The 24,196-nt window shown below is 41.1% G+C and overlaps 1 protein-coding gene across 2 annotated transcripts in view; it reads left to right on the forward strand.

The window, feature by feature from the left end:
• CLVS1 (clavesin 1) overlaps positions 1 to 24,196 on the forward strand; it is a 134,459-nt gene that overhangs the window by 79,952 nt on the left and 30,311 nt on the right. For both annotated transcript variants that reach the window (XM_069731391.1, XM_069731392.1), the window contains exons 2-3: positions 1,540 to 2,106; positions 17,215 to 17,389. In XM_069731391.1, coding sequence (XP_069587492.1) covers positions 1,718 to 2,106; positions 17,215 to 17,389 — 564 coding nt within the window. In that variant the 5' untranslated portion in view covers positions 1,540 to 1,717. The remainder of the gene's footprint in view (positions 1 to 1,539; positions 2,107 to 17,214; positions 17,390 to 24,196) is intronic.

Raw genomic sequence — 24,196 nt, forward strand, 5'->3', positions numbered from 1 at the left:
TTTTCACAGCTCTACGTTATAAACTTCTGTGAAGCACATGGGGGTTTAATGTGCTCACCACACATCTAGATAAGTTCCTTAAGGGGTCTAGTTTCCAAAATGGTGTCACTTGTGGGGGGTTTCCACTGTTTAGGTACATCAGGGGCTCTCTAAACGTGACATGGCATCCGATCTGAATTCCAGCCAATTCTGCATTGAAAAAGTCAAACGGCACTCCTTCACTTCTAAGTTCTGTGGTGCATCCAAAAAGTGGTTTACCCCCACATATGGGGTATTGGCGTATTCAGGAGAAATTGCATAACAAAATGTATGGTTACATTTCTGTTTTTACACATGTGAAAATAAAAAAATGGTTCTGAATTAAGATGTTTGCAAAAAAAAGTTAAATGTTCATTTTTTCCTTCCACATTGTTTCAGTTCCTGTGAAGCACATAAAGGGTTAATAAACTTCTTGAATGTGGTTTTGAGAACCTTGAGGGGTGTAGTTTTTAGAATGGTGTCACACTTCGTTATTTTCTATCATATAGACCCCTCAAAATGACTTCAAATGTGATGTGGCCCCTAAAAAAAAATGGTGTTGTAAAAATGAGAAATTGCTGGTCAACTTTTAACCCTTATAACTCCGTAACAAAAAAAAATTTTGTTTCCAAAATTGTGCTGATGTAAAGTAGACATGTGGGAAATGTTATTTATTAACTATTTTTCGTGACATATCTCTCTGATTTAAGGGCATATAAATACAAAGTTTGAAAATTGCAAAATTTTAAAAATTTTCGCCATATTTCCGCTTTTTTCATAAATAATCGCAAGTAATATCGAAGAAATGTTACCGCTATCATGAAGTACAATATGTCACGAAAAAACATTCTCAGAATCAGCGGGATCTGTTGAAGCGTTCCAGAGTTATAACCTCACAAAGTGACAGTGGTCAGAATTGCAAAAATTGGCTCGGTCATTAAGTACCAAATTGGCTCTGTCACTAAGGGGTTAAACATACACGTGAAAAAAATAGTATTGGTGCTGTTGTCAGTGTTTTGGATCAGTGTGTCATCCATGTGTTAGTTTTTACCATCGGTGTGAGTCGTCAGTGTTTTTCACATTTGAATAGATACATAAATTACAAATCTTTTCCTATACTTTGCAATGTTAACCCCTTTACGACATACAGTATGATGTATATATACGTCATAAGTCTTGTCTCCCTCTTTCCTGAGGGTTCCGATGTTGAGCCCGCATCTTTTCAGGTACACGACAGCTGATTTCCTCTAGGCATTTTACTAGAGTTTATGCAGCGAGCTTACTCAATGATTGTCTATAGGAAAAAAGTCACTTGTCAATCCCAACTAATCCCAACTGCCTATGACTTCTACACCAAGAATTATTGAACTTGCTGTTATTTTCTCACAATTCACCAGAAGTTAATTATATTTGAAATTACAGGGAATAAAATTATAGTGTTGACAGAGCAATATTGTATATGGTAGAACTTATTTTACTAAACAATTGATAACTAAGACATTGTGATTTTTATGTTTGCAGATAACGCCTTCATTTCTGGATATACCACCATCATTTCACCCTTCCCTTTTCTCTTGATCCTGGATTTGTGTGGAGTTTAGTTTCGGAGAATTTCATGTTCAGACTTGGTGGAAGGCATGAACATTTTTGCAAATAATTAAGCAGAAATTAAGGTTTTGCATATCTACAAGTTATAAAGATGACCCACTTACAAGTTGGACTAAGTCCGGAGACAATAGAGAAAGCCCGTTTGGAACTGAATGAAAATCCAGACACTTTACATCAGGATATCCAACAAGTCAGAGACATGATCATCACTAGACCAGATATTGGCTTCCTAAGGACAGATGATGCCTTCATACTAAGGTTTCTAAGAGCAAGAAAGTTCAACCAGATGGAAGCTTTCCGACTTCTCGCCCAGTATTTCCAGTATCGTCAACTTAATTTGGACATGTTTAAAAATCTTAAAGCAGATGACCCTGGGGTTAAACGTGCTCTCATGGATGGATTTCCTGGTGTCCTGGACAGTCGTGATCACTATGGGAGGAAGATTCTTATACTTTTTGCAGCCAACTGGGACCAGAGTAGGTAAATGTAGATAGCATTTAGTCCTTCTACTGATTGTTATAGTGAATGGCCTGAATTTTGTCTTCATTAGGTCAGATATTTCATTATTAGTACCAGTATAATGTTTTCATGGGTAATAAACTACAAAAATGCATTTGTGGCTAGTATGAATGATATTTTTGTATTCTAAGTATAAGAACCAGGGAAAATATTTTACACCTTCAAATTCTTCTGTTTCATTCAAGAAGGTAAACTAATATGCTAAATATTATTATTCAAGATATTTATACATCTGTAATGTTACCTACATGTCACCATGTATTACAGTTGGCCTTAAAGGGTTATATTGGCTTTACTCACTTCCGTATTAGAAAGTGTGTAGGGTTAGTGTCATGAAGTCTACTTATACCTACCAGGATACAAGAACAATCAGTAGATATCAGTAGTTGTGACATCACCAGCCCCACTCATCTCCAGATGCAGAAGTAATAGACCTGGAATAATGCTTTAAGCAATCTATGTAAGCTACGTTTGGGATTTGATGGCCACAGTAAAGCTGGTCTTTCACACTAGATATCCATTGACTGAATGATCCTTCATTTGATTAATCAGGTTAACAACCATCTCAGGGTAACGTGGTGTGGGGTTGTAGCCATGGTCGATGTTCTTGTGTTTCACACCCCGCAACTGTACACAAAAATGTGGGTCCTGGATAGGTGTGTTTGCTCTTCTTATGGCCTGGGCTATATGCCTCTGCAGACCACATGGTTCCATTGTACCTTGAAGGCCAGGACCAGGTGTTAGTGAGGGAGACCAAAGTCCAACAATAAACTTTTTACAGAACATAAACTTGATAAGAACTATATACACATAAATGATTCTCTTGCATTAAGCAGACATGGGCACTTCATTTAAAACAGCAGACCAGCATTGTTGTTGTTTTTTCAACGCTGGAGTGGCACTTTAAGTGGAAGCCCCTGCCACCATTCTTCTACTTACCTTCCAGCGGCTTCACCTTTTACTAACACCGCTCCAGTCTCGTGGCGCCATCTTGTGCCCGTAACTTCTGACTGGCCGGAAGTAAGAAGGTACGTCACAAGAGTCCAATGCAATTCTATGAGAACCAGAACGAGGCTCCAATAGAGATGTATTGAAAAATGACCTTTGGAGACCAACAGGAGCGATGCTGGAAAAGGATAAAGGCAATGGCCGGTGAGTATGAGACAGGGGCAGGGGAATTAAATTTAAAGAATCACTCCAGCAGTGCAATAAAAAAAAATGTTGGAGTGGTCTTTTATTGACACTTTATTCTCTTGCACCTCATGATAATTCAGTAAACAATTATGGGAAATTTCATCTTCGCCTGTGCGGGCTGCATGGGTCAGGATGTAATGTTACTGCCGCTCACAGCTACTCTCAGTTCCCAACTGACTAACGAGGACCACACTGTTTGAGGTACGTCAGTACTACTTACCTGAACCTTGAAAGTTCACTGCTCTCCTTTAGGAGAATTCCCAATATGGCGACTACAGCTTCCTTAAAATGTAAACAACTGTTCACTAGCGCACTGCTGATACACCTCCTTCTCTGCTTTCAATCTTCTTCAAGTATGCCTTCTACTTTCCCGGGGCAAAGTTCTGTACCTTTGACCTGTATTCCAATCTGTCAAATTTCTTGTTTCCTCTGTCCTCAAGATGTATTTTCTGATGTGAAGCAGTCCTCCCTCTTCGCACACAAAACACTATAGCATGTCAGTCTGCTAACTGTCAAACTTTACTTCTTACAATACTTGTTTCTATGCCCCATCTGACTTGCTACCAGGAAGTAATTTTCTGCATTCCCATATAGTCCCTCCCAGTCTGGGCTTGTCCCAATTATTAACTCTATTTGTACCCAACTAAGTGTATGAAAATTACTAAAAAGACAAAATCACTTTTAAACAGTGCAATGCATTATATACTGTAACTACATTGAACTACTGGTTTCTTCCTTATATTACAGGCACTGACTTTTTTGTTCACAAGTCTTTAAATTTCTAAAATATATTCACTGAAGAACACTTCCTGTACATTTCTCTTGCCTTTTGTTGGTTTTGCTCTAGATTTCAAAAGAAACTAAACGTGGAACTGTAGATCCAGAGTGACACTTTCATGTTTACTATCTCATCTACACGACTGCATACAAAATTACAGTACCCAGTGTACTTTGCAAAATTGAAAAGACTAGTCTTCTCCTTTTGTTGTGCTGGTAACGGGGGGCTTGAAAATTGACTATTGTATCATAATCTCACCCCTAAACAGCAATGGGATTCTTCATAGCTCTCAACTGTTACTGATTCAGCGGGACTGTCCCGACTTGAGGGCTCAGTCCCGGCTTCTAATACTAAAAATGGCAATGAGGGTGATCAATGAGTGGAACTGGCTGCAACGAAAGGTGGTGAGTTCTCCTTCAATGGAAGTTTTCAACAGAGGCTGAACAGACATCTGTTTGACATGGTTTAATAAATCCCTGTCAACGATGTCTTCATCACTCTGTAGATCCTCCCCCTAAATTAAATTATAATATTCACACGATCTCCCCAGGACCCAACCACATATCTCTTTAATCTCAGGCAGCCTCTCTAGCGATAAGCCACAGCTCATATTGATAAAGATAGGAGAATTTGGTAATCTTGAGCTGTATTGCAGACAGTGAAGCCAGAAACAGATTGTATAGGTACATCGTGATACATCTGTACATAGCATTTTATTAATATGTCCCTGTAGTGTCGAGGTGAAGACAAAAAAAATAAATTTTTGTTACTATAAAACTACTAAAAAATAAAAAACAATTACAAAAGTGGCATTTTCTCTTTTTTGTGAGGTCTCACTGGGATTTGAACACACAACCTCTTTAATTGTAGACAGCAGCTAAATCATAGAATTAAAGAATCATAGAATGGTAGAGTTGGAAGGGACCTCCTGGGTCATCTGGTCCAACCCCCTGCTCAAAGCTCAAAGCAGGATGTCTGTCGAACCTCTGTTTGATGACTTCCATTGAAGGAGAACTCACCGCCTCTCATGGCCTGCCTGTTCCACTCATTGATCTCCCTAACTGTCAAAAAGTTTTTTCTAATATCTAATCTGTGTCTCCTCCCATTCAGTTTCATCCCATTGCTTCTAGTCTTTCCTTGTACAAATGAGAATAAAGATGATCCTTCTACAATGTGACAGCCCTTGAGATATCTGTAGACAACTATTAAGTCTCCTCTCAGTCTTCTTTTTGCAAGTTAAACATTCCCAAATCCTGTAAACGTTCCTCATAGGACATGGTTTGCAGACCGACCAGTCACCATTTTGGTCACTCTTCTCTGAACTTGCTCCAGCTTTTGATGTCTTTTTTAAAATGTGGTGCCCAAAACTGGACACAGTATTCCAGATGAGGTCTGACCAAAGAGGAGTAAAGGGCAATAATGACTTCACATGATCTAGACTGTATGCTACATCCCAGATTTGTATTTGCCCTTTTTGCTGCTGCATCACACTGTTGGCTCATGTTCAGTCTGTGATCTATTAGTATACTCAAGACTTTTTCAATAAAGCTTTAAGACACAGGTTTCAGTGGTGTCACTGGGAGAATTTTGTATACTTGAACTGCAGTGCAGCTAGCAAACCCACAGGAAGATGATATTGGTACATAGAGATGCATTTGAACATAGAAATACAACAAACAGCATCTACTATATAATTGTCTAAGGGTCACTTCCGTCTTTCTGTCTGTCCTTCTGTCAAGGTTAGGCTACGTTCACATTTGCGTTGTTGGGTGTTGCAACGCACAACGCATGCAAAACGCATGCAAAAACGCATTGTTTTGTGACGCATGCGTCCATTTTTGGCTTGATTTCGGATGCAAAAAAATGCAACATGCAGCGTCCTCTGCGCCCTGATGCTTGCGCCAAAAATGACGCATGCGTCTCAAAACGCAAGACAACGCATGTCCATTCGCCCCCATGTTAAATATAGGGGCGCATGACGCATGCGTCGCTATGCGTCGCCGAACCTGCGCCCGACGCAACACAAATGTGAACGTAGCCTTATTCATTCGCTGATTGGTCTCGCCAGTTGCCTGTCATGGCTGCGGGACCAATCAGCGACGGCCACAGTCCGGAAGAAAATGGCCGCTCCTTACTCCCCGCAGTCAGTGCCCGTCGCCCGCATAGTCCCCTCCGGTCACCGCTAACACAGGGTTAATGCCGGCAGTAACGGACCGCGTTATGCCGCGGGTAACGCACTTCGTTACTGCCGCTATTAACCCTGTGTGTCCCCAACTTTTTACTATTGACACTGCCTATGCGGCATGAATAGTAAAAAATGTAATGTTAAAAATAATTTTAAAAAAAATAAACCTGCTATACTCACCCTCTGTAGTCCGCAGAGCCGCTCCCACCGGCCGCCATCTTCCACTGCACTTTCCGGTGGCAAAGATGGTATGGCAGAAGGACCTGCCATGACGTCACGGTCATGTGACCGCGACATCATCACAGTCCCTGCGCGCCTGCGCTACAAAGACCTGCCATGACGTCACGGTCATGTGACCGCGACTTCATCACAGGTCCTGTGCCCACACCAACGCTGGGACCGGAAGCTGCCGTGGACTACAAGGGGCCTTCGGAAAGGTGAGTATATGTTTCTTTTTTATTTTTTCACCTGTGACAAACCTGGCTGGGCAATATACTACGCAGCTGGGTAATATACTACGTGACTGGCCAATACAATACGTGGCTCTGTGCTGTATACTACTTCGCTGTGCAATATACTACGTGGCTCTGTGCTGTATACTACGTCACTCGGCAATATACTACGTCACTGGGCAATATACTATGTGGCTCTGTGCTGTATACTACTTTGCTGTGCGATATACTACGTCACTGGGCAATATACTACGTGTCTGAGCAATATACTACGTGACTGGGCAATATACTACATGGCTGCGCAATATACTACGTGACTGGGCAACATACTATGTAACTGGCCAATATACTACGTGGCTGCGCAATATGCTACGTCACTGGGCAATATACTACGTGACTGGGCAATATACTACGTGGCTGGGCAATATACTATGTGGCTGGGCAATATACTACGTCACTGGGCAATATACTATGTCACTGGGCAATATACTATGTGTCTGGGCAATATACTACGTGGCTGGGCAATATACTACGTGGCTGGGCAATATACTACGTGGCTGGGCAATATACTACGTCACTGGGCAATATACTACGTGGCTGTGCATTATACTACGTGGCTGGGCAATATACTAAATGGCTGGGCAATATACTACGTGGCTGGGCAATATACTACGTGGCTGGGCAATATACTACATAACTGGGCAATATACTACGTGGCTGTGCAATATACTACGTGGCTTGGCAATATACTACGTGGCTGGGCAATATACTACATGGCTGGGCAATATACTACGTCACTGGGCAATATACTACGTGACTGTGCAATATACTACGTGGCTGAGCAATATACTACATGGCTGGGCAATATACTACGTGGCTGGGCAATATACTACATGGACATGCATATTCTACAATACCCGATGCGCCACCATCTAGTTTCAATATAACAATTATCTAATCCACCCTTCCTCTCACCCACAGGTGATTCTCCACGGGAAGGGTTTTGATAAGAGTATAAGTATATAAGCCTCTCAAAGCTACAGTATGAACAATTAGGTCTAGTTCATACAGTTCTGCTTGCAAGTAATGTACAGTATCTGCCTGACAATCTACATTTGGTGCCAAGCGCTCTCTAGGTATGCGTGTACACTACCACCGTGATCACTGAGGTGGGGCCTGAGCTCAGGACTTAGGCTACTTTCACACATCAGTTTTTTGCAGTCAAGCTCAATCCGGTGAATTTTGAAAAAAACTGATCTTTGGCAAATTGTGAAAAATTGATGCAACAGATCCGTTTTTTAGCCGGATCTAACTAGCTGCTCGAGAGAGAGAGAGAGACCCCAGAATGGAAAACGCATGCTTAGTTTAAAAAAAAGGATTCTGTCGCCACATTCCATCATTTGACAGATCCAGCGCCATAGGGTTCAATTATAGCAAACCACGGACGGCGATGGATCCGTTGCTGTCCATTTTTTTGACGGATACAAAAAATGTTACTATATCTGTTTTCTCCAGCCGCCGGAAATACAGTTTTCGACGGATCAGGCAAAAAATGGATGAAACGTGAGACCATCTGTCGCAATCTGTCACTAATACAAGTCTATGAGAAAAAAACGGATCCAGCGGCAACTTTAGCCGGATCAGTTTTTTTCAAAATTTGCCAAAATGTGCCTGACGGCAAAAAACTAATGTGTGAAAGCAGCCTTACGGACTGTAACTTGTTCGCTGAGGAATATAACTGATCGTCTGTTCAGTGGTTAGCTGGGATGCCGAGGTGTGTATAATAGACCTGTTACTTGAAGCATGTTCTTAGCCTGACAGGCTATTTGAGGCCCTCCAAGTCACAGCAGGTGAATCTGACTCTGCATCAAACTGTAGTTAAAACACAAAAATTGAGCTGGACTTAAGTTGGTACACATGCAGCACATAAAGGCATGTTCACATTGGCAATAAAACATATAAAATCTACAAGAGAAAAAATGAGCAAAAACTATGCTGTAACTAAGTAAAAAGCAAAAAGTGCATCTAAATAACAGAGTTCTTAGTAATACTGTTTTTGATCAAAAATAGCATAAAAGCCATCCCACCACGACAAGGCAACTCTGATCAGGGCAGTCCTACACTGTCTAATATGAAAAACCTTACCATGTGTCAATGTTGAACTCAGTGTGAATAAGGGCAGACAACAGGACTGGGCCCAACCAGTAGAACACCAGTCTGGGGGAGCCTTATGTACAATCTCCAGCTCAGAAAATTGTGGCCACACCCCAGTTGCACAGAATGCAATATTACAAAAAAAACAAAAAAATTGAGCTTGACTTAAGTTGGTACACATGCAGCTCAAACTGTAGTTGTCTGCCCAAAGTATGGCAATTATTTCCCTTTAACCCCTTTACCCCCAAGGGTGGTTTGCACGTTATGGACCGGGCCAATTTTTACAATTCTGACCACTGTCCCTTTATGAGGTTATAACTCTGGAACGCTCCAACCGATCCCGGTGATTCTGACATTGTTTTCTCGAGACATATTGTACTTCATGATAGTGGTAAAATTTCTTTGATATTACCTGCGTTTATTTGTGGAAAAAACGGAAATTTGGCGAAAATTTAGAAAATTTCGCAATTTTCCAACTTTGAATTTTTATGCAATTAAATCACAGAGATATGTCACACAAAATACTTAATAAGTAACATTTCCCACATGTCTACTTTACATCAGCACAATTTTGGAACCAAAAATTTTTTTTGTTAGGGAGTTATAAGGGTTAAAAGTTGACCAGCAATTTCTCATTTTTACAACACCATTTTTTTTTAGGGACCACATCTCATTTGAAGTCATTTTGAGGAGTCTATATGATAGAAAATACCCAAGTGTGACACCATTCTAAAAACTGCACCCCTCAAGGTGCTCAAATCCATATTCAAGAAGTTTATTAACCCTTCAGGTGTTTCACAGGAATTTTTGGAATGTTTAAATAAAAATGAACATTTAACTTTTCTTCATAAAAAATTTACTTCAGCTCCAATTTGTTTTATTTTACCAAGGGTAACAGGAGAAAATGGACCCCAAACATTGTTGTACAATTTGTCCTGAGTACGCTGATACCCGACATGTGGGGGTAAACCACTGTTTGGGCGCATGACAGAGCTCGGAAGCGAAGGAGCGCCGTTTGACTTTTCAATGCAAAATAGACTGGAATTGAGATGGGATGCCATGTTGCGTTTGGAGAGCCACTGATGTGCCTAAACATTGAAACCCCCACAAGTGACACCATTTTGGAAAGTAGACCCCCTAAGGAACTTATCTAGAGGTGTGGTGAGCACTTTGACCCACCAAGTGCTTCACAGAAGTTTATAATGCAGAACCTTAAAAATAAAAAATCGTTTTTTTCACAAAAATTATTTTTTCGCCCCCAATTTTTTATTTTCCCAAGGGTAAGAGAAGAAATTGGACCCCAAAAGTTTTTGCACAATTTGTCCTGAGTACGCTGATACCCCATATGTGGGAGTAAACCACTGTTTGGGCGCATGGGAGAGCTCGGAAGGGAAGGAGCGCCGTTTGACTTTTCCATGCAAAATTGACAGGAATTGAGATGGGACACCATGTTGCATTTGGAGAGCCACTGATGTGCCTAAACATTGAAACCCCCCACAAGTGACACCATTTTGGAAAGTAGACCCCCTAAGGAACTTATCTAGAGGTGTATTGAGCACTTTGACCCACCAAGTGCTTCACAGAAGTTTATAATGCAGAACCGTAAAAATAAAAAATCATTTTTTTTTCACAAAAATTATCTTTTCGCCCCCAATTTTTTATTTTCCCAAGGGTAAGAGAAGAAATTAGACCCCAAAGGTTATTGTGCAATTTGTCCTGAGTGCGTTGATACCCCATATGTGGGGGGGGAACCACTGTTTGGGCACATGTGAGGGCTCGGAAGGGAAGGAGCGCCATTTGGAATGCAGACTTAGATGGAATGGTCTGCAGGCGTCACATTGCGTTTGCAGAGCCCCTAATGTACCTAAACAGTAGAAACCCCCACAAGTGACACCATTTTGGAAAGTAGACCCCCTAAGGAACTCATCTAGATAAGATGTGAGAGCTTTGAACCCCCAAGTGTTTCACTACAGTTTATAACGCAGAGCCGCGCAAATAAAAAAAAAAATTTTTCCACAAAAATTATTTTTTAGCCCCCAGTTTTGTATTTTTCCAAGGGTAACAGGAGAAATTGGACCCTAAATATTGTTGTCCAATTTGTCCTGAGTACGCTGATACCTGATATGTGGGGGGGGAACCACCGTTTGAGCGCATGGCAGAGCTCGGAAGGGAAGGAGCATCATTTGGAATGCAGACTTAGATGGATTGGTCTGCAGGCGTCACATTGCGTTTGCAGAGCCCCATATGTACCTAAACAGTAGAAACCCCCCAAAAGTAACCCCATATTGGAAACTAGACCCCCCAGAACTTATCTAGATGTGTTGTGAGAACTTTGAACCCCCAAGTGTTTCACTACAGTTTATATCGCAGAGCCGTGAAAATAAAAAATCCTTTTTTTTCCCACAAAAATTATTTTTTAGCCCCCAGTTTTGTATTTTCCCAAGGGTAACAGGAGAAATTGGACCCCAAAAGTTGTTGTCCAATTTGTCCTGACTACGCTGATACCCCATATGTTGGGGTAAACCCCTGTTTGGGTACACGGGAGAGCTCGGAAGGGAAGGAGCACTGTTTTACATTTTCGTTTTGAGATCGGACGCCATGTCGCGTTTGGAGAGCCCCTGATGTGCCTAAACAGTGGAAACCCCCCAATTATAACAAACCCTAATCCAAACACACCCCTAACTCTAATCCCAATGGTAACCCTAACCACACCTCTATCCCAGACGCACCCCTAACCCTAATCCCAACCCTATTCCCAAACGTAAATGTAATCCAAACCCTAACCCTAACTTTAGCCCCAGCCCTAACTGTAGCCTTAACCCTAGCCCCAACTCTAGCCCTAACCCTAGCCCCAACCCTAAACCTAGCCCTAACCCTAGCCCTAGCCCTAACCCTAGCCCTAACCCTAGCCCTAACCCTAGCACTAACCCTAACCTAGCCCTAATGGGAGAATGGAAATAAATACATTTTTTAAATTTTTTTATTTTTCCCTAACTACGGGGGTGATGAAGGGGGGTTTGATTTACTTTTATAGTGGGTTTTTTAGCGGATTTTTATGATTGGCAGCCGTCACACACTAAAAGACGCTTTTTATTGCAAAAAATATTTTTTGCGTTACCACATTTTGAGAGCTATAATTTTTCCATATTTTGGTCCACAGAGTCATGTGAGGTCTTGTTTTTTGCGGGACAAGTTGACGTTTTTATTGGTAACATTTTTGGACACGTGACATTTTTTGATCGCTTTTTATTCCGATTTTTGTGAGGCAGAATGACCAATAACCAGCTATTCATGAATTTCATTTGGGGGAGGCGTTTATACCATTCTGCGTTTGGTAAAATGGATAAAGCAGTTTTATTCTACGGGTCAGTACGATTACAGCGATACCTCATTTATATTTTTTTTATGTTTTGGCGCTTTTATACGATAAAAACTATTTTATAGAAAAAATAATTATTTTTGCATCTCTTTATTCTGAGGTCTATAACTTTTTTATTTTTTTGCTGATGATGCTGTATGGCAGCTCATTTTTTGCGGGACAAGATGATGCTTTCAGCGGTACCATGGTTATTTATGACTGTGTTTTTGATCGCGTGTTATTCCACTTTTTGTTCGGCGGTATGATAATAAAGCGTTGTTTTTTGCCTCGTTTTTTTTTTTCTTACGGTGTTTACTGAAGGGGTTAACTAGTGAGCCACCTCCCTCCCTGCAGGACCCGGATGTCGCGGCCATCTTGGATCCGGGTCTGGAGCAGGGAGGGAGGTAAGGAAACCCTCGCAGCAACGCGATCACATCGCATTGCTGCGAGGGGCTCAGGGAAGCCCGCAGGGAGCCCCCTCCCTGCGCGATGCTTTCCTGCACCGCCAGCACATCGTGATCATGTTTGGTGTGCCAGGGGTTAATGTGCCGGGAGCGGTCCGTGACGCGATAGGCAGCTGACACCCGGCCGCGATCGGCCGCGCTCCCCCCGTGAGCACGGCCGATCGAACTGAACGTACGATTCCGTCCTTGGGAAGTAGGGCCTACCCCACATGGACGGAATAGTACGTCCATTGGCAGAAAGGGGTTAATAGGCATCACTGAATTGGCAAATTAGATTTAATGTAGAGTAATGCACCTAGGACGGAGTAATCCTATTGCTGCATATTCATTAAATGGGAGTATACTCAGGACTACAGAACAGGAGAAGGACTTTGGTATTCTGGTTACAAATAAGCTGGGCAGCAGTACTCAATGTATAAAAAGAGAGAGAAAATCGTGTGATCCCAACGTATTATTACCCCTTTGTAAATCACTGGTATGACCACATCTAGAATATGGGATCCAGTTTTGGGCTCCACATTTTAAAAAGGATATTCAGAAGTTAGTTAGTTTAAAGGCGGGCAACTAGATTATTACAAGGGATGGAAGGCCTCTCATATGATGATATGTTGGAAAAGTTGGGCTTGTTTAGCTTAGAAAAAAGACACCTCAGAGGAGATCTCATTTATGCAAGTGCTTCTCATTAAATTAGAATATCATCAAAAAGTTAATTTATTTCAGTTCTTTAATACAAAAAGTTAAACTCATATAATATAGAGCCATTATAAAAAGAGTAATCTATTTCAAGTATTTATTTCTGTTAATGTTGATGATTATGGCTTACAGCCAATGACAACCCAAAAGTCATTATCTCAGTAAATTAGAATAATTAACAAAAACATCTGCAAAGGCTTCCTAAGCATTTTAAAAAAGTCCCTTACTTTGTTTCAGTAGGCTCCACAATCATGGGGAAGACTGCTGACTTGACAGATGTCCAGAAGGCAGACAAAAGGTCATTGCTAAAGAAGCCGGCTGTTCACAGAGTGCTGTATCCAAACATATTAACAGAAAGTTGAGTGGAAAGAAAAAGTGTGGTAGAAAAAGGTGCACAAGCAACTGGGATAACCGCAGCCTTGAAAGGATTGTTAAGAAAAGGCCATTGAAAAATTTGAGGGAGATTCATAAGGAGTGGACTGCTGCTGGAGTCATTGCTTCAAGAGCCGCTTAATGGATCCTATATCAGGATTGCTGATTTACCAGTAGTGTGAGGATACCTTGAGTATCCTATTTATCCAGTCCCTATATACAGTATATGTATATATGGGGCCTGATGAAGTCTTTTAATTACTGTAGACAGCAAGGTAGTAGGGAAATAATTAGGCTGAGGGACATTAGAAGCGAATGGCCGATCTGCTGATCTCTCTTCAGGTCCAAATTTAAGCTGAACATTTTCAAAGGCCAACATTACATTGACTTATATACTGTTGTTTGTGTCCTGCATCACATGATTGATCACCAAAATTACAAAACTGGCAAAGCTTCTGTGACACTTGCACAAGGTGAGAGGGATTATGGAGAGATGTAAATTTACATGTCAATGCAGATTTTTACTCCATTTAGAGGCTCTGCATAAAAAAATTAGAATTGTAATGGAGGCTATTATTGATTGTCATCTGGAATCTGTTTCTTTTGGGCATCTGAAAGGCAGTCACCACCAAAAGGTACAAAGCACACGTAACTCTATCTTCTCTTACACAGAACTCATTCTTCTCTTACACAAAACTCCATCTTCTGTTTTTGAAAATAAAAGAAAAGTTTTCATTCATTAATCTAACTTTTATTTTATACAAGATAGGTTCCGAAGAAAAGCAGATGTCTATTTTTGCTTCTCGGCTATATTCAGAGTTTGTGGCAGTCATACCTCAGTCATTGATGAAAAGAGATGTGATATTTTCTAACGTGTTATTTGTAAATTGCTAAGGGGTGTGAACATGTAAACCCTCTAAAAACAATAATCTTTAATATAATTATTTAAAAACACTATAACCAATGTAATGTGCAGATAAAAGATAATCCAAAAATATGAGACCACTGTATTCAACAAATGCCCATCAAATTCCTTCTAATCAAATCACCTTTAAACAGTAATCTACTTATGATTCCCTGCTCTTAGCCTGAGCTGATACTCACTTTCTGTGAGGGCCAACCGCTGGGCGGCGCTCATAGCTATTTGGCTATGATAACCACAGGTGTCTGCTGCAGACCCCAGGTTGTCATGCCAACCCACCTGGGACCGCGGTCATGTGACACGAGTACCAATGGGAGAGATTAGTGAAGCACTTCCGGCGCAAGCACATAAAATTCCAGTCAGAATTTGACAGCAGCATTTAACAGGTTAACAGCCGCGAGTGGACCGCGATTCCACCCACCGCTGTTAGGAGTACATGTCAGCTTTTCAAAACAGCTGACATGTGCCGGAAAAGATGTGGGCTCAGTGCCAGAGCCCACATTAAAGGGGGAGACACGACATGCACTGTACATGTAGGGCACATGTCGTAATGGCAGTCTGAACAAAATGGAGTGTGATGGTGCAATATGTGAATACTTAGTGCCCCACTTTGTCTAAAACCAGCCCTGAGTGCGGGTGTCGAGCAGTTTCAGAACACTATTAATCTGCAGATTAACCCCATATCTGCAGATTAATAGCATTTTTTAAGATATGAGGTCTCCTTTAAAGTATAGATATGGTAGATATTACAGCAGTAGATATTACAGTAGATATTCTGGCTCCTGGAAGAAGGCTTGTGCGCCAAAACGTACGTAGGGACTCCAGGCGCCACAGTGTATTTCTGGTAAATATTCTACTACCATCTACCCTTTACATTTGCCAACCTCTGTTTTGTGACACACCACATGGTTCTTGATTCCTTTACTTGTACCTTACACCCTTGTTTCTTACCATTTTTCCTTTGTCACATTTCAATTGTGGGTTTAATTTATGTTTAACTGCATTCATTATTTATGACTATTTACTTTACCTGTAAGCCACTGGTGGTGCCATCTTATGACTAGTTATGATACTTATGCTATTTACACTGCCTTTTTTGAGTAATAAATAAAAGGTTACTCTTTAGTCATTATTTCTTGTCCTTTGGCTATTCACACCTTTCTTTTATATGATTTCTATCTTGTGGTGTAGAACCATATCTTCAGTCCTATATTTTTCACAATCTTCTTATTTTTGTATTTCACCTGATGTTTTATTTTGCTTAACATGACATAGAGTAGATCTATAAGTTCAGTGTGATATTTTATTGACCAAGAAAAGAGCGGATGTGTATCGTCGTTTCTCTTATTTGCAATATTGTGCACCTGATTGAAAAATCAATTATTGGATATTTCAATAAGAACTAGTTGGATAGATTCGGCCCCAGACAATGTATGTTGTAATACCTCAGAATTGCCATACAAGTCGAAGATGAGACACTTCAAAGTATAACAAGATGTCAACAGAAAATGTTATATAATTTCTAAACATTGAACCACTTCTTGGCCATTGCTCATTCTTGTCTCTAAGTCCAATGCAAAATGTTAGGTTTTGAAAATAGGCATTCCAAAGATTAATGTTTTTCTCAGTATTCTACAGGTTTTTTTTATTTTATTTGTTATGCCCTCTCAGATGGTACAAAAGTTTAAGCTATAACTTAGTTTTGATGCTTAAAGTATTTGGATAAAAAATCATACAACCTAAAAAAAATGTACAATAAGAAAATCCAACCCTAAAGCTACCCGCATCTAAATAAAATTTGGAGTATTTTATCTGAAACTGTACTCTAGTTACCGGGCTTCGTTAACCCTTACCACTCAAGTTCTGCCATTCTGAGAAAATGGTATATTGTATATGGTGTCGCAGGTGTGGATATACCATTGGTGCAACCTGTTCAGCCGCACAGGTGCCCGAGAGGTAAGGTGGCCCTATCCAACCGCCTAAGCAAGTGGAATTGTACAACAAACATGCGTAATTGTGTAACATTGCAGAGGACGCCTAAATTGTTTTTACACAGGGGCCTTCTTCTTTCTGTGTCCGCCCTTGTGGTGAAGTCACTATAGACAAAATAATTTAGCTATACATCAGTTATTGTATTTAGTGCTTTCTGGAAGGTTTTTGTATAATCTTTAAAGCCCATTATTATCCTCAGCATCAGAGGTATCAGAAATATATAGTTCCAAAAAATATGTGCGACTCGAGTCCCCTCACCTGCAGGTCTCGTGGCTGTTCGACAGCCGCCACACATGCAGGGATTGCCTGTTTGAAAAACGGACATTTTTGGCAGCTTGAATAAGACTTTGTGCGCACATATTCCTAGAAGCTTCTTTCCAACAAAATTTCCCTCTTGGATAAAACTGACATGTAATTATTGCATGCAATTTCAGTTTATATCATACATTTTCTCAAGCTAAGCCTTACATGAGTCACTGCTTAATTATAATTTATTTTCTTTAAGGAACTCCTTTGTGGACATCATGCGTGCCATTCTCCTTTCGCTAGAAGTTCTAATAGAAGACCAAGAGCTTCAAATCAATGGCTTCATTTTAATCATAGACTGGAGCAATTTTTCCTTCAAGCAAGCCTCCAAGCTTACCCCATCAATCCTCAGACTAGCCATCGAAGGGTTGCAGGTGTGTGAACATAAAATGACTAACGTCTAGTGCGGCAGAAATTGTGTACCATTTAGAGATTTTTAACGTATTTTCTTAGTACTTGCATAGATTTGGAAATTAAATTGTTTGTTTATCTGTTAAAATGAAATGGAACATAAATGCATGAAAGGCTTTATAGAATATTAATCCGGTTGTATCACCACTAAATATATTGTTCACAGTACTAAAATAGTATCTCCTGTTTTCAGCATAGAAAGAATAGAGGAGTGGCTTTACTCCCGAAAATTTTTTATTTTTTGGGGTGGGTGAAATAAAGTATTTTGTTCATTGGGAAGCAAACATTTTTAAAGGGGTATTTTCAAGCTGTCTCTTGTGAAGCTCAGTGCTATGCAGTCTTCTTACAATCTCCTCACTTCCTGGCAGGGTGGAGCTCTCCTCATTGAGTGACAGGATGGGTGAGTAGCAGAGCTGTAATATTAGTAGAACTATAAAGCTCAGCACAAGTCCTGCTATAACACAGATTATTCAGATTCAAGATAGCAAAAGCAATCTGAACTGTGACTATAGGAGTCCTGACAGATAGGCTGGTGATTTTGCAAGATTTATAACAGCAGCTGAGAGAGAAGGGGATAGGGATGAGCAGATAACTGCTGCATTGAAATAAATGGGCTATAAAGAGATGGTGGCTGGGATATTTGGATTTAACCCCTCTCCTAGAATTTAACTACTGCACACACTCACCCAGGGTCTGGCCAGGTAGTAGAGGCTGAGCTCCATAGTAATCAGCTGTACACTATGAAAGATAAAAGCTCCCATTATAGGAGTATGATAGCAGATAGAAAAAGCAAGTCAGTTGAAAAAGGTGCTTATTTTAATGCTATATAACTAACTAAAGCAATTTAACAACTTGACAATCCTCCTTTAATAAAGCAGTCAAACATATATTGTTAAGATTGGGTAAATTATGACATTTATAAATATGAGATGGGTGTTGCACTTTGAAATGAGGATTTTGTGAAATGGTCTACTTATTGTATACAACAAGGAATATGGTTGAGCATACAACCTAGGAGACGCTGAAACCCCTGTGCGGGTTGGAGGAATACAATGACACCACACCAACAGGCGCCTGCAGCTTGAGATGCGCTGTACATTGTAGGACTAGGGTTAGGGTAACTTCTATTTTGAAAGAGGGTGAATAACTGAATTACTTGTACTGAGTGGCTAAAGGAGGCACTATTTCTTTGTGGATCATTATTATGTCATTAACCCCTTTCTGATATCGGACGTACTATCCCGTCGAGGTGGGGTGGGCCCCTATGACCACGGACGGGATAGTACGTCCAGCGCGATCGGCGGCGCTCACGGGGGGAGCGCGGCCGATCGCGGCCGGGTGTCAGCTGCCTATCGCACTATGTGCCAGGAGCGGTCACGGACCGCCCCCGGCACATTAACCCCTGGCACACCACGATCAAAGATGATCGCGATGTGCCGGCGGTGCAGGGAAGCATCGCGCAGGGAGGGGGCTCCCTGTGGGCTTCCCTGAGCCCCCCGCAGCAATGCGATGTGATCGCGTTGCTGCGAGGGTCTTACCTCCCTCCCTGCCTGCTCCAGACCCGGATCCAAGATGGCCGCGGATCCGGGTCCTGCAGGGAGGGAGGTGGCTTCACAGAGCCTGCTCAGAGCAGGCACTGTGAAGCCTGCACTGCTCTAAGTCAGATCGGTGATCTGACAGAGTGCTGTGCACACTGTCAGATCACCGATCTGTGATGTCCCCCCCTGGGACAAAGTAAAAAAGTAAAAAAAAAAATTTCCAAATGTAAAAAAAAAAAATAAAAAAAAATATTCCTAAATAATGAAAAAAAAAATATATATTATTCCCATAAATACATTTCTTTATCTAAATAAATAAAAAAAAAACAATAAAAGTACACATATTTAGTATTGCCGCGTCCGTAACGACCCAACCTATAAAACTGTCCCACTAGTTAACCCTTTCAGTAAACACCGTAAGAAAAAAAAAAAAACGACGCAAAAAACAACGCTTTATTATCATACCGCTGAACAAAAAGTGGAATAACACGCGATCAAAAAGACAGATATAAATAACCATGGTACCGCTGAAAACGTCATCTTGTCCTGCAAAAAACGAGCTGCCATACAACATCATCAGCAAAAAAATAAAAAAGTTATAGTCATGAGAATAAAGCGATGCAAAAATACTTATTTTTTCTATAAAATAGTTTTTATCGTATAAAAGCGACAAAACATAAAAAAATGATATAAATGAGGTGTCGCTGTAATCGTACTGACCCGAAGAATTAAACTGCTTTATCAATTTTACCAAACGCAGAACGGTATAAACGCCTCCCCCAAAAGAAATTCATGAATAGCTGGTTTTTGGTCATTCTGTCTCACAAAAATCGGAATAAAAAGCGATCAAAAAATGTCACGTGCCCGAAGATGTTACCAATAAAAACGTCAACTCGTCCCACAAAAAACAAGACCTCACATGACTCTGTGGACCAAAATATGGAAAAATTATAGCTCTCAAAATGTGGTAATGCAAAAAATATTTTTTGCAATAAAAAGCGTCTTTCAGTGTGTGACGGCTGCCAATCATAAAAGTCCGCTAAAAAACCCGCTATAAAAGTAAATCAAACCCCCCTTCATCACCCCCTTAGTTAGGGAAAAATTAAAAAAATGTATTTATTTCCATTTTCCCATTAGGGCTAGGGCTAGGGTTAGGGCTAGGGTTAGGGCTAGGGCTAGGGTTAGGGCTAGGGTTAGGGCTAGGGTTAGGGTTAGGGCTAGGGTTAGGGCTAGGGTTAGGGCTAGGGTTAGGGTTAGGGCTAGGGTTAGGGTTAGGGCTAGGGTTAGGGCTAGGGTTAGGGCTGGGGTTTTAGGGTTAGGGCTAGGGCTAGGGTTAGGGTTAGGGCTAGGGTTAGTGTTAGGGCTAGGGTTAGTGTTAGGGCTAGGGTTAGGGCTAGGGCTACAGTTTCGGTTGGGGCTAAAGTTACAGTTAGGGTTTAGATTACATTTACAGTTGGGAATAGGGTTGGGATTAGGGTTAGGGGTGTGTCAGGGTTAGAGGTGAGGTTAGGGTTACCGTTGGAATTAGGGTTAGGGGTGTGTTTGGATTAGGGTTTCAGTTATAATTGGGGGGTTTCCACTGTTTAGGCACATCAGGGGCTCTCCAAATGCGACATGGTGTCCGATCTCAATTCCAGCCAATTCTGCGTTGAAAAAGTAAAACAGTGCTTCTTCCCTTCCGAGAAATTCATGAATAGCTGGTTTTTGGTCATTCTGTCTCACAAAAATCGGAATAAAAAGCGATCAAAAAATGTCACGTGCCCGAAGATGTTACCAATAAAAACGTCAACTCGTCCCACAAAAAACAAGACCTCACATGACTCTGTGGACCAAAATATGGAAAAATTATAGCTCTCAAAGTGTGGTAATGCAAAAAATATTTTTTGCAATAAAAAGCGTCTTTCAGTGTGTGACGGCTGCCAATCATAAAAGTCCGCTAAAAAACCCGCTATAAAAGTAAATCAAACCCCCCTTCATCACCCCCTTAGTTAGGGAAAAATTAAAAAAATGTATTTATTTCCATTTTCCCATTAGGGCTAGGGTTAGGGCTAGGGTTAATGCTAGGGTTAGGGCTAGGGCTAGGGCTAGGGCTAGGTTTAGGGTTAGGGTTAGGGTTAGGGCTAGGGTTAGGGCTAGGGTTAGGGCTAGGGTTAGGGCTAGGGTTAGGGTCAGGGCTAGGGTTAGGGTTAGGGCTAGGGTTAGGGCTAGGGTTAGGGCTGGGGTTAGGGTTAGGGCTAGGGTTAGGGCTAGGGTTAGGGTTAGGGCTAGGGTTAGGGTTAGGGCTAGGGTTAGGGCTAGGGCTACAGTTTGGGTTGGGGCTAAAGTTACAGTTAGGGTTTAGATTACATTTACAGTTGGGAATAGGGTTGGGATTAGGGTTAGGGGTGTGTCAGGGTTAGAGGTGAGGTTAGGGTTACCGTTGGAATTAGGGTTAGGGGTGTTTGGATTAGGGTTTCAGTTATAATTGGGGGGTTTCCACTGTTTAGGCACATCAGGGGCTCTCCAAACGCGACATGGTGTCCGATCTCAATTCCAGCCAATTCTGCGTTGAAAAAGTAAAACAGTGCTTCTTCCCTTCCGAGAAATTCATGAATAGCTGGTTTTTGGTCATTCTGTCTCACAAAAATCGGAATAAAAAGCGATCAAAAAATGTCACGTGCCCGAACATGTTACCAATAAAAACGTCAACTCGTCCCACAAAAAACAAGACCTCACATGACTCTGTGGACCAAAATATGGAAAAATTATAGCTCTCAAAATGTGGTAATGCAAAAAATATTTTTTGCAATAAAAAGCGTCTTTCAGTGTGTGACGGCTGCCAATCATAAAAGTCCGCTAAAAAACCCGCTATAAAAGTAAATCAAACCCCCCTTCATCACCCCCTTAGTTAGGGAAAAATTAAAAAAATGTATTTATTTCCATTTTCCCATTAGGGCTAGGGCTAGGGTTAGGGCTAGGGCTAGGGTTAGGGCTAGGGTTAGGGCTAGGGTTAGGGCTAGGGTTAGGGCTAGGGTTAGGGTTAGGGTTAGGGCTAGGGTTAGGGCTAGGGTTAGGGCTAGGGTTAGGGTTAGGGTTAGGGCTAGGGTTAGGGCTGGGGTTAGGGTTAGGGCTAGGGTTAGGGCTAGGGTTAGGGTTAGGGCTATGGTTAGGGTTAGGGCTAGGGTTAGGGCTAGGGCTACAGTTTGGGTTGGGGCTAAGTGTTAGGGTTAGGGTTGGGGCTAAAGTTACAGTTAGGGTTTAGATTACATTTACAGTTGGGAATAGGGTTGGGATTAGGGTTAGGGATGTGTCAGGGTTAGAGGTGAGGTTAGGGTTACCGTTGGAATTAGGGTTAGGGGTGTGTTTGGATTAGGGTTTCAGTTATAATTGGGGGGTTTCCACTGTTTAGGCACATCAGGGGCTCTCCAAACGCGACATGGCGTCCGATCTCAATTCCAGCCAATTCTGCGTTGAAAAAGTAAAACAGTGCTTCTTCCCTTCCGAGCTCTCCCGTGTGCCCAAACAGGGGTTTACCCCAACATATTTGGTATCAGCGTACTCAGGACAAATAGGACAACAACTGTTGGGGTCCAATTTCTCCTGTTACCCTTGGGAAAATACAAAACTGGGGGCTAAAAAATTATTTTCGGGGGAAAGATTTTTTTTTTAATTTTCACGGCTCTGCGTTACAAACTGTAGTGAAACACTTGGGGGTTCAAAGCTCTCACAACACATCTAGATGAGTTCCTTACGGGGTCTAGTTTCCAAAATGGAGTCACTTGTGGGGGGTTTCTACTGTTTAGGTACATTAGGGGCTCTGCAAATGCAATGTGACGCCTGCAGACCATTCCATCTAAGTCTGCATTCCAAATGGTGCTCCTTCCCTTCCGAGCCCTCCCATGCACCCAAACAGTGGTTCCCCCCCACATATGGGGTATCAGCGCACTCAGGACAAATTGGACAACAAATTTTGGGGTCCAATTTCTCCTGTTACCCTCGGGAAAATACAAAACTGGGGGCTAAAAAATAAATTTTGTGGGAAAAAATTTTTGTTTTATTTTTACGGCTCTCCATTATAAACTTCTATGAAGCCCTTGGTGGGTCAAAGCGCTCACCACACATCTAGATAAGTTCCTTAGGGGGTCTACTTTCCAAAATTTTTTTGAAAAAAAGTTAAATGTTCATTTATATTTAAACATTCAAAAAATTCCTGTGAAGCACCAGAAGGGTTAATAAACTTCTTGAATGTGGTTTTGAGCACCTTGAGGGGTGTAGTTTTTAGAATGGTGTCACACTTGGGTATTTTCTATCATATAGACCCCTCAAAATGACTTCAAATGAGAAGTGGTACCTAAAAAAAATGGTGTTGTAAAAATGAGAAATTGCTGGTCAACTTTTCACCCTTATAACTCCCTAACAAAAAAAAAGTTGGTTCCAAAATTATGCTGATGTAAAGTAGACATGTGGGAAATGTTACTTATTAAGTATTTTGTGTGATATATCTCTGTGATTTAATTGCATAAAAATTCAAAGTTGGAAAATTGCGAAATTTTCATAATTTTTGCCAAATTTCCGTTTTTTTCACAAATAAACGCAGGTACTATCAAAGAATTTTTACCATTGTCATGAAGTACAATATGTCACGAGAAAACAATGTCAGAATCACTGGGATCCGTTGAAGCGTTCCAGAGTTATAACCTCATAAAGGGACAGTGGTCAGAATTGTAAAAATTGGCCCGGTCATTAACGTGCAAACCACCCTTGGGGGTAAAGGGTTTAATATCATTTGAGAAGCTAAGGTGGGCACTAATACTTAGCATATGTGCACACATTAAGTGTTTCCTGCAGACTTTTCTGCATCAGAAAAGTGTCTCTTGACAGGAATAACGCTATATAAAAAGCATGCATTTTGATTGCTTTTTTAATGCATTTTCTCACATTCATTAGAATTGGTGAAAAATGCTGCAAAAACGCTGAAAGTATTGAAATGCTGCAGATATGAAACTGATTAAAATCTGTAAGAATAAAATAAGCAACGTGTGCATGAGACTTTAGAAATATACGGTAATTCACATTGCTGGGACAGTAAAATGCTTTTTTTTGCTGAAAAAAAAACACACAGAAAAAACATGACGTGCACATACCCTTAGGTAAAGAATCTATTGCCATATGGGTGTCCTACTAAAATGTAAGATTTAATGGAGGACGCTATTCACATGTGAAGCATCATCCATCCATTTACAGATTTCTAGA

The sequence above is a fragment of the Ranitomeya imitator genome, chromosome 6, assembly GCF_032444005.1.
Source record: "Ranitomeya imitator isolate aRanImi1 chromosome 6, aRanImi1.pri, whole genome shotgun sequence".
Taxonomy (NCBI): Eukaryota; Metazoa; Chordata; class Amphibia; order Anura; family Dendrobatidae; genus Ranitomeya; species Ranitomeya imitator.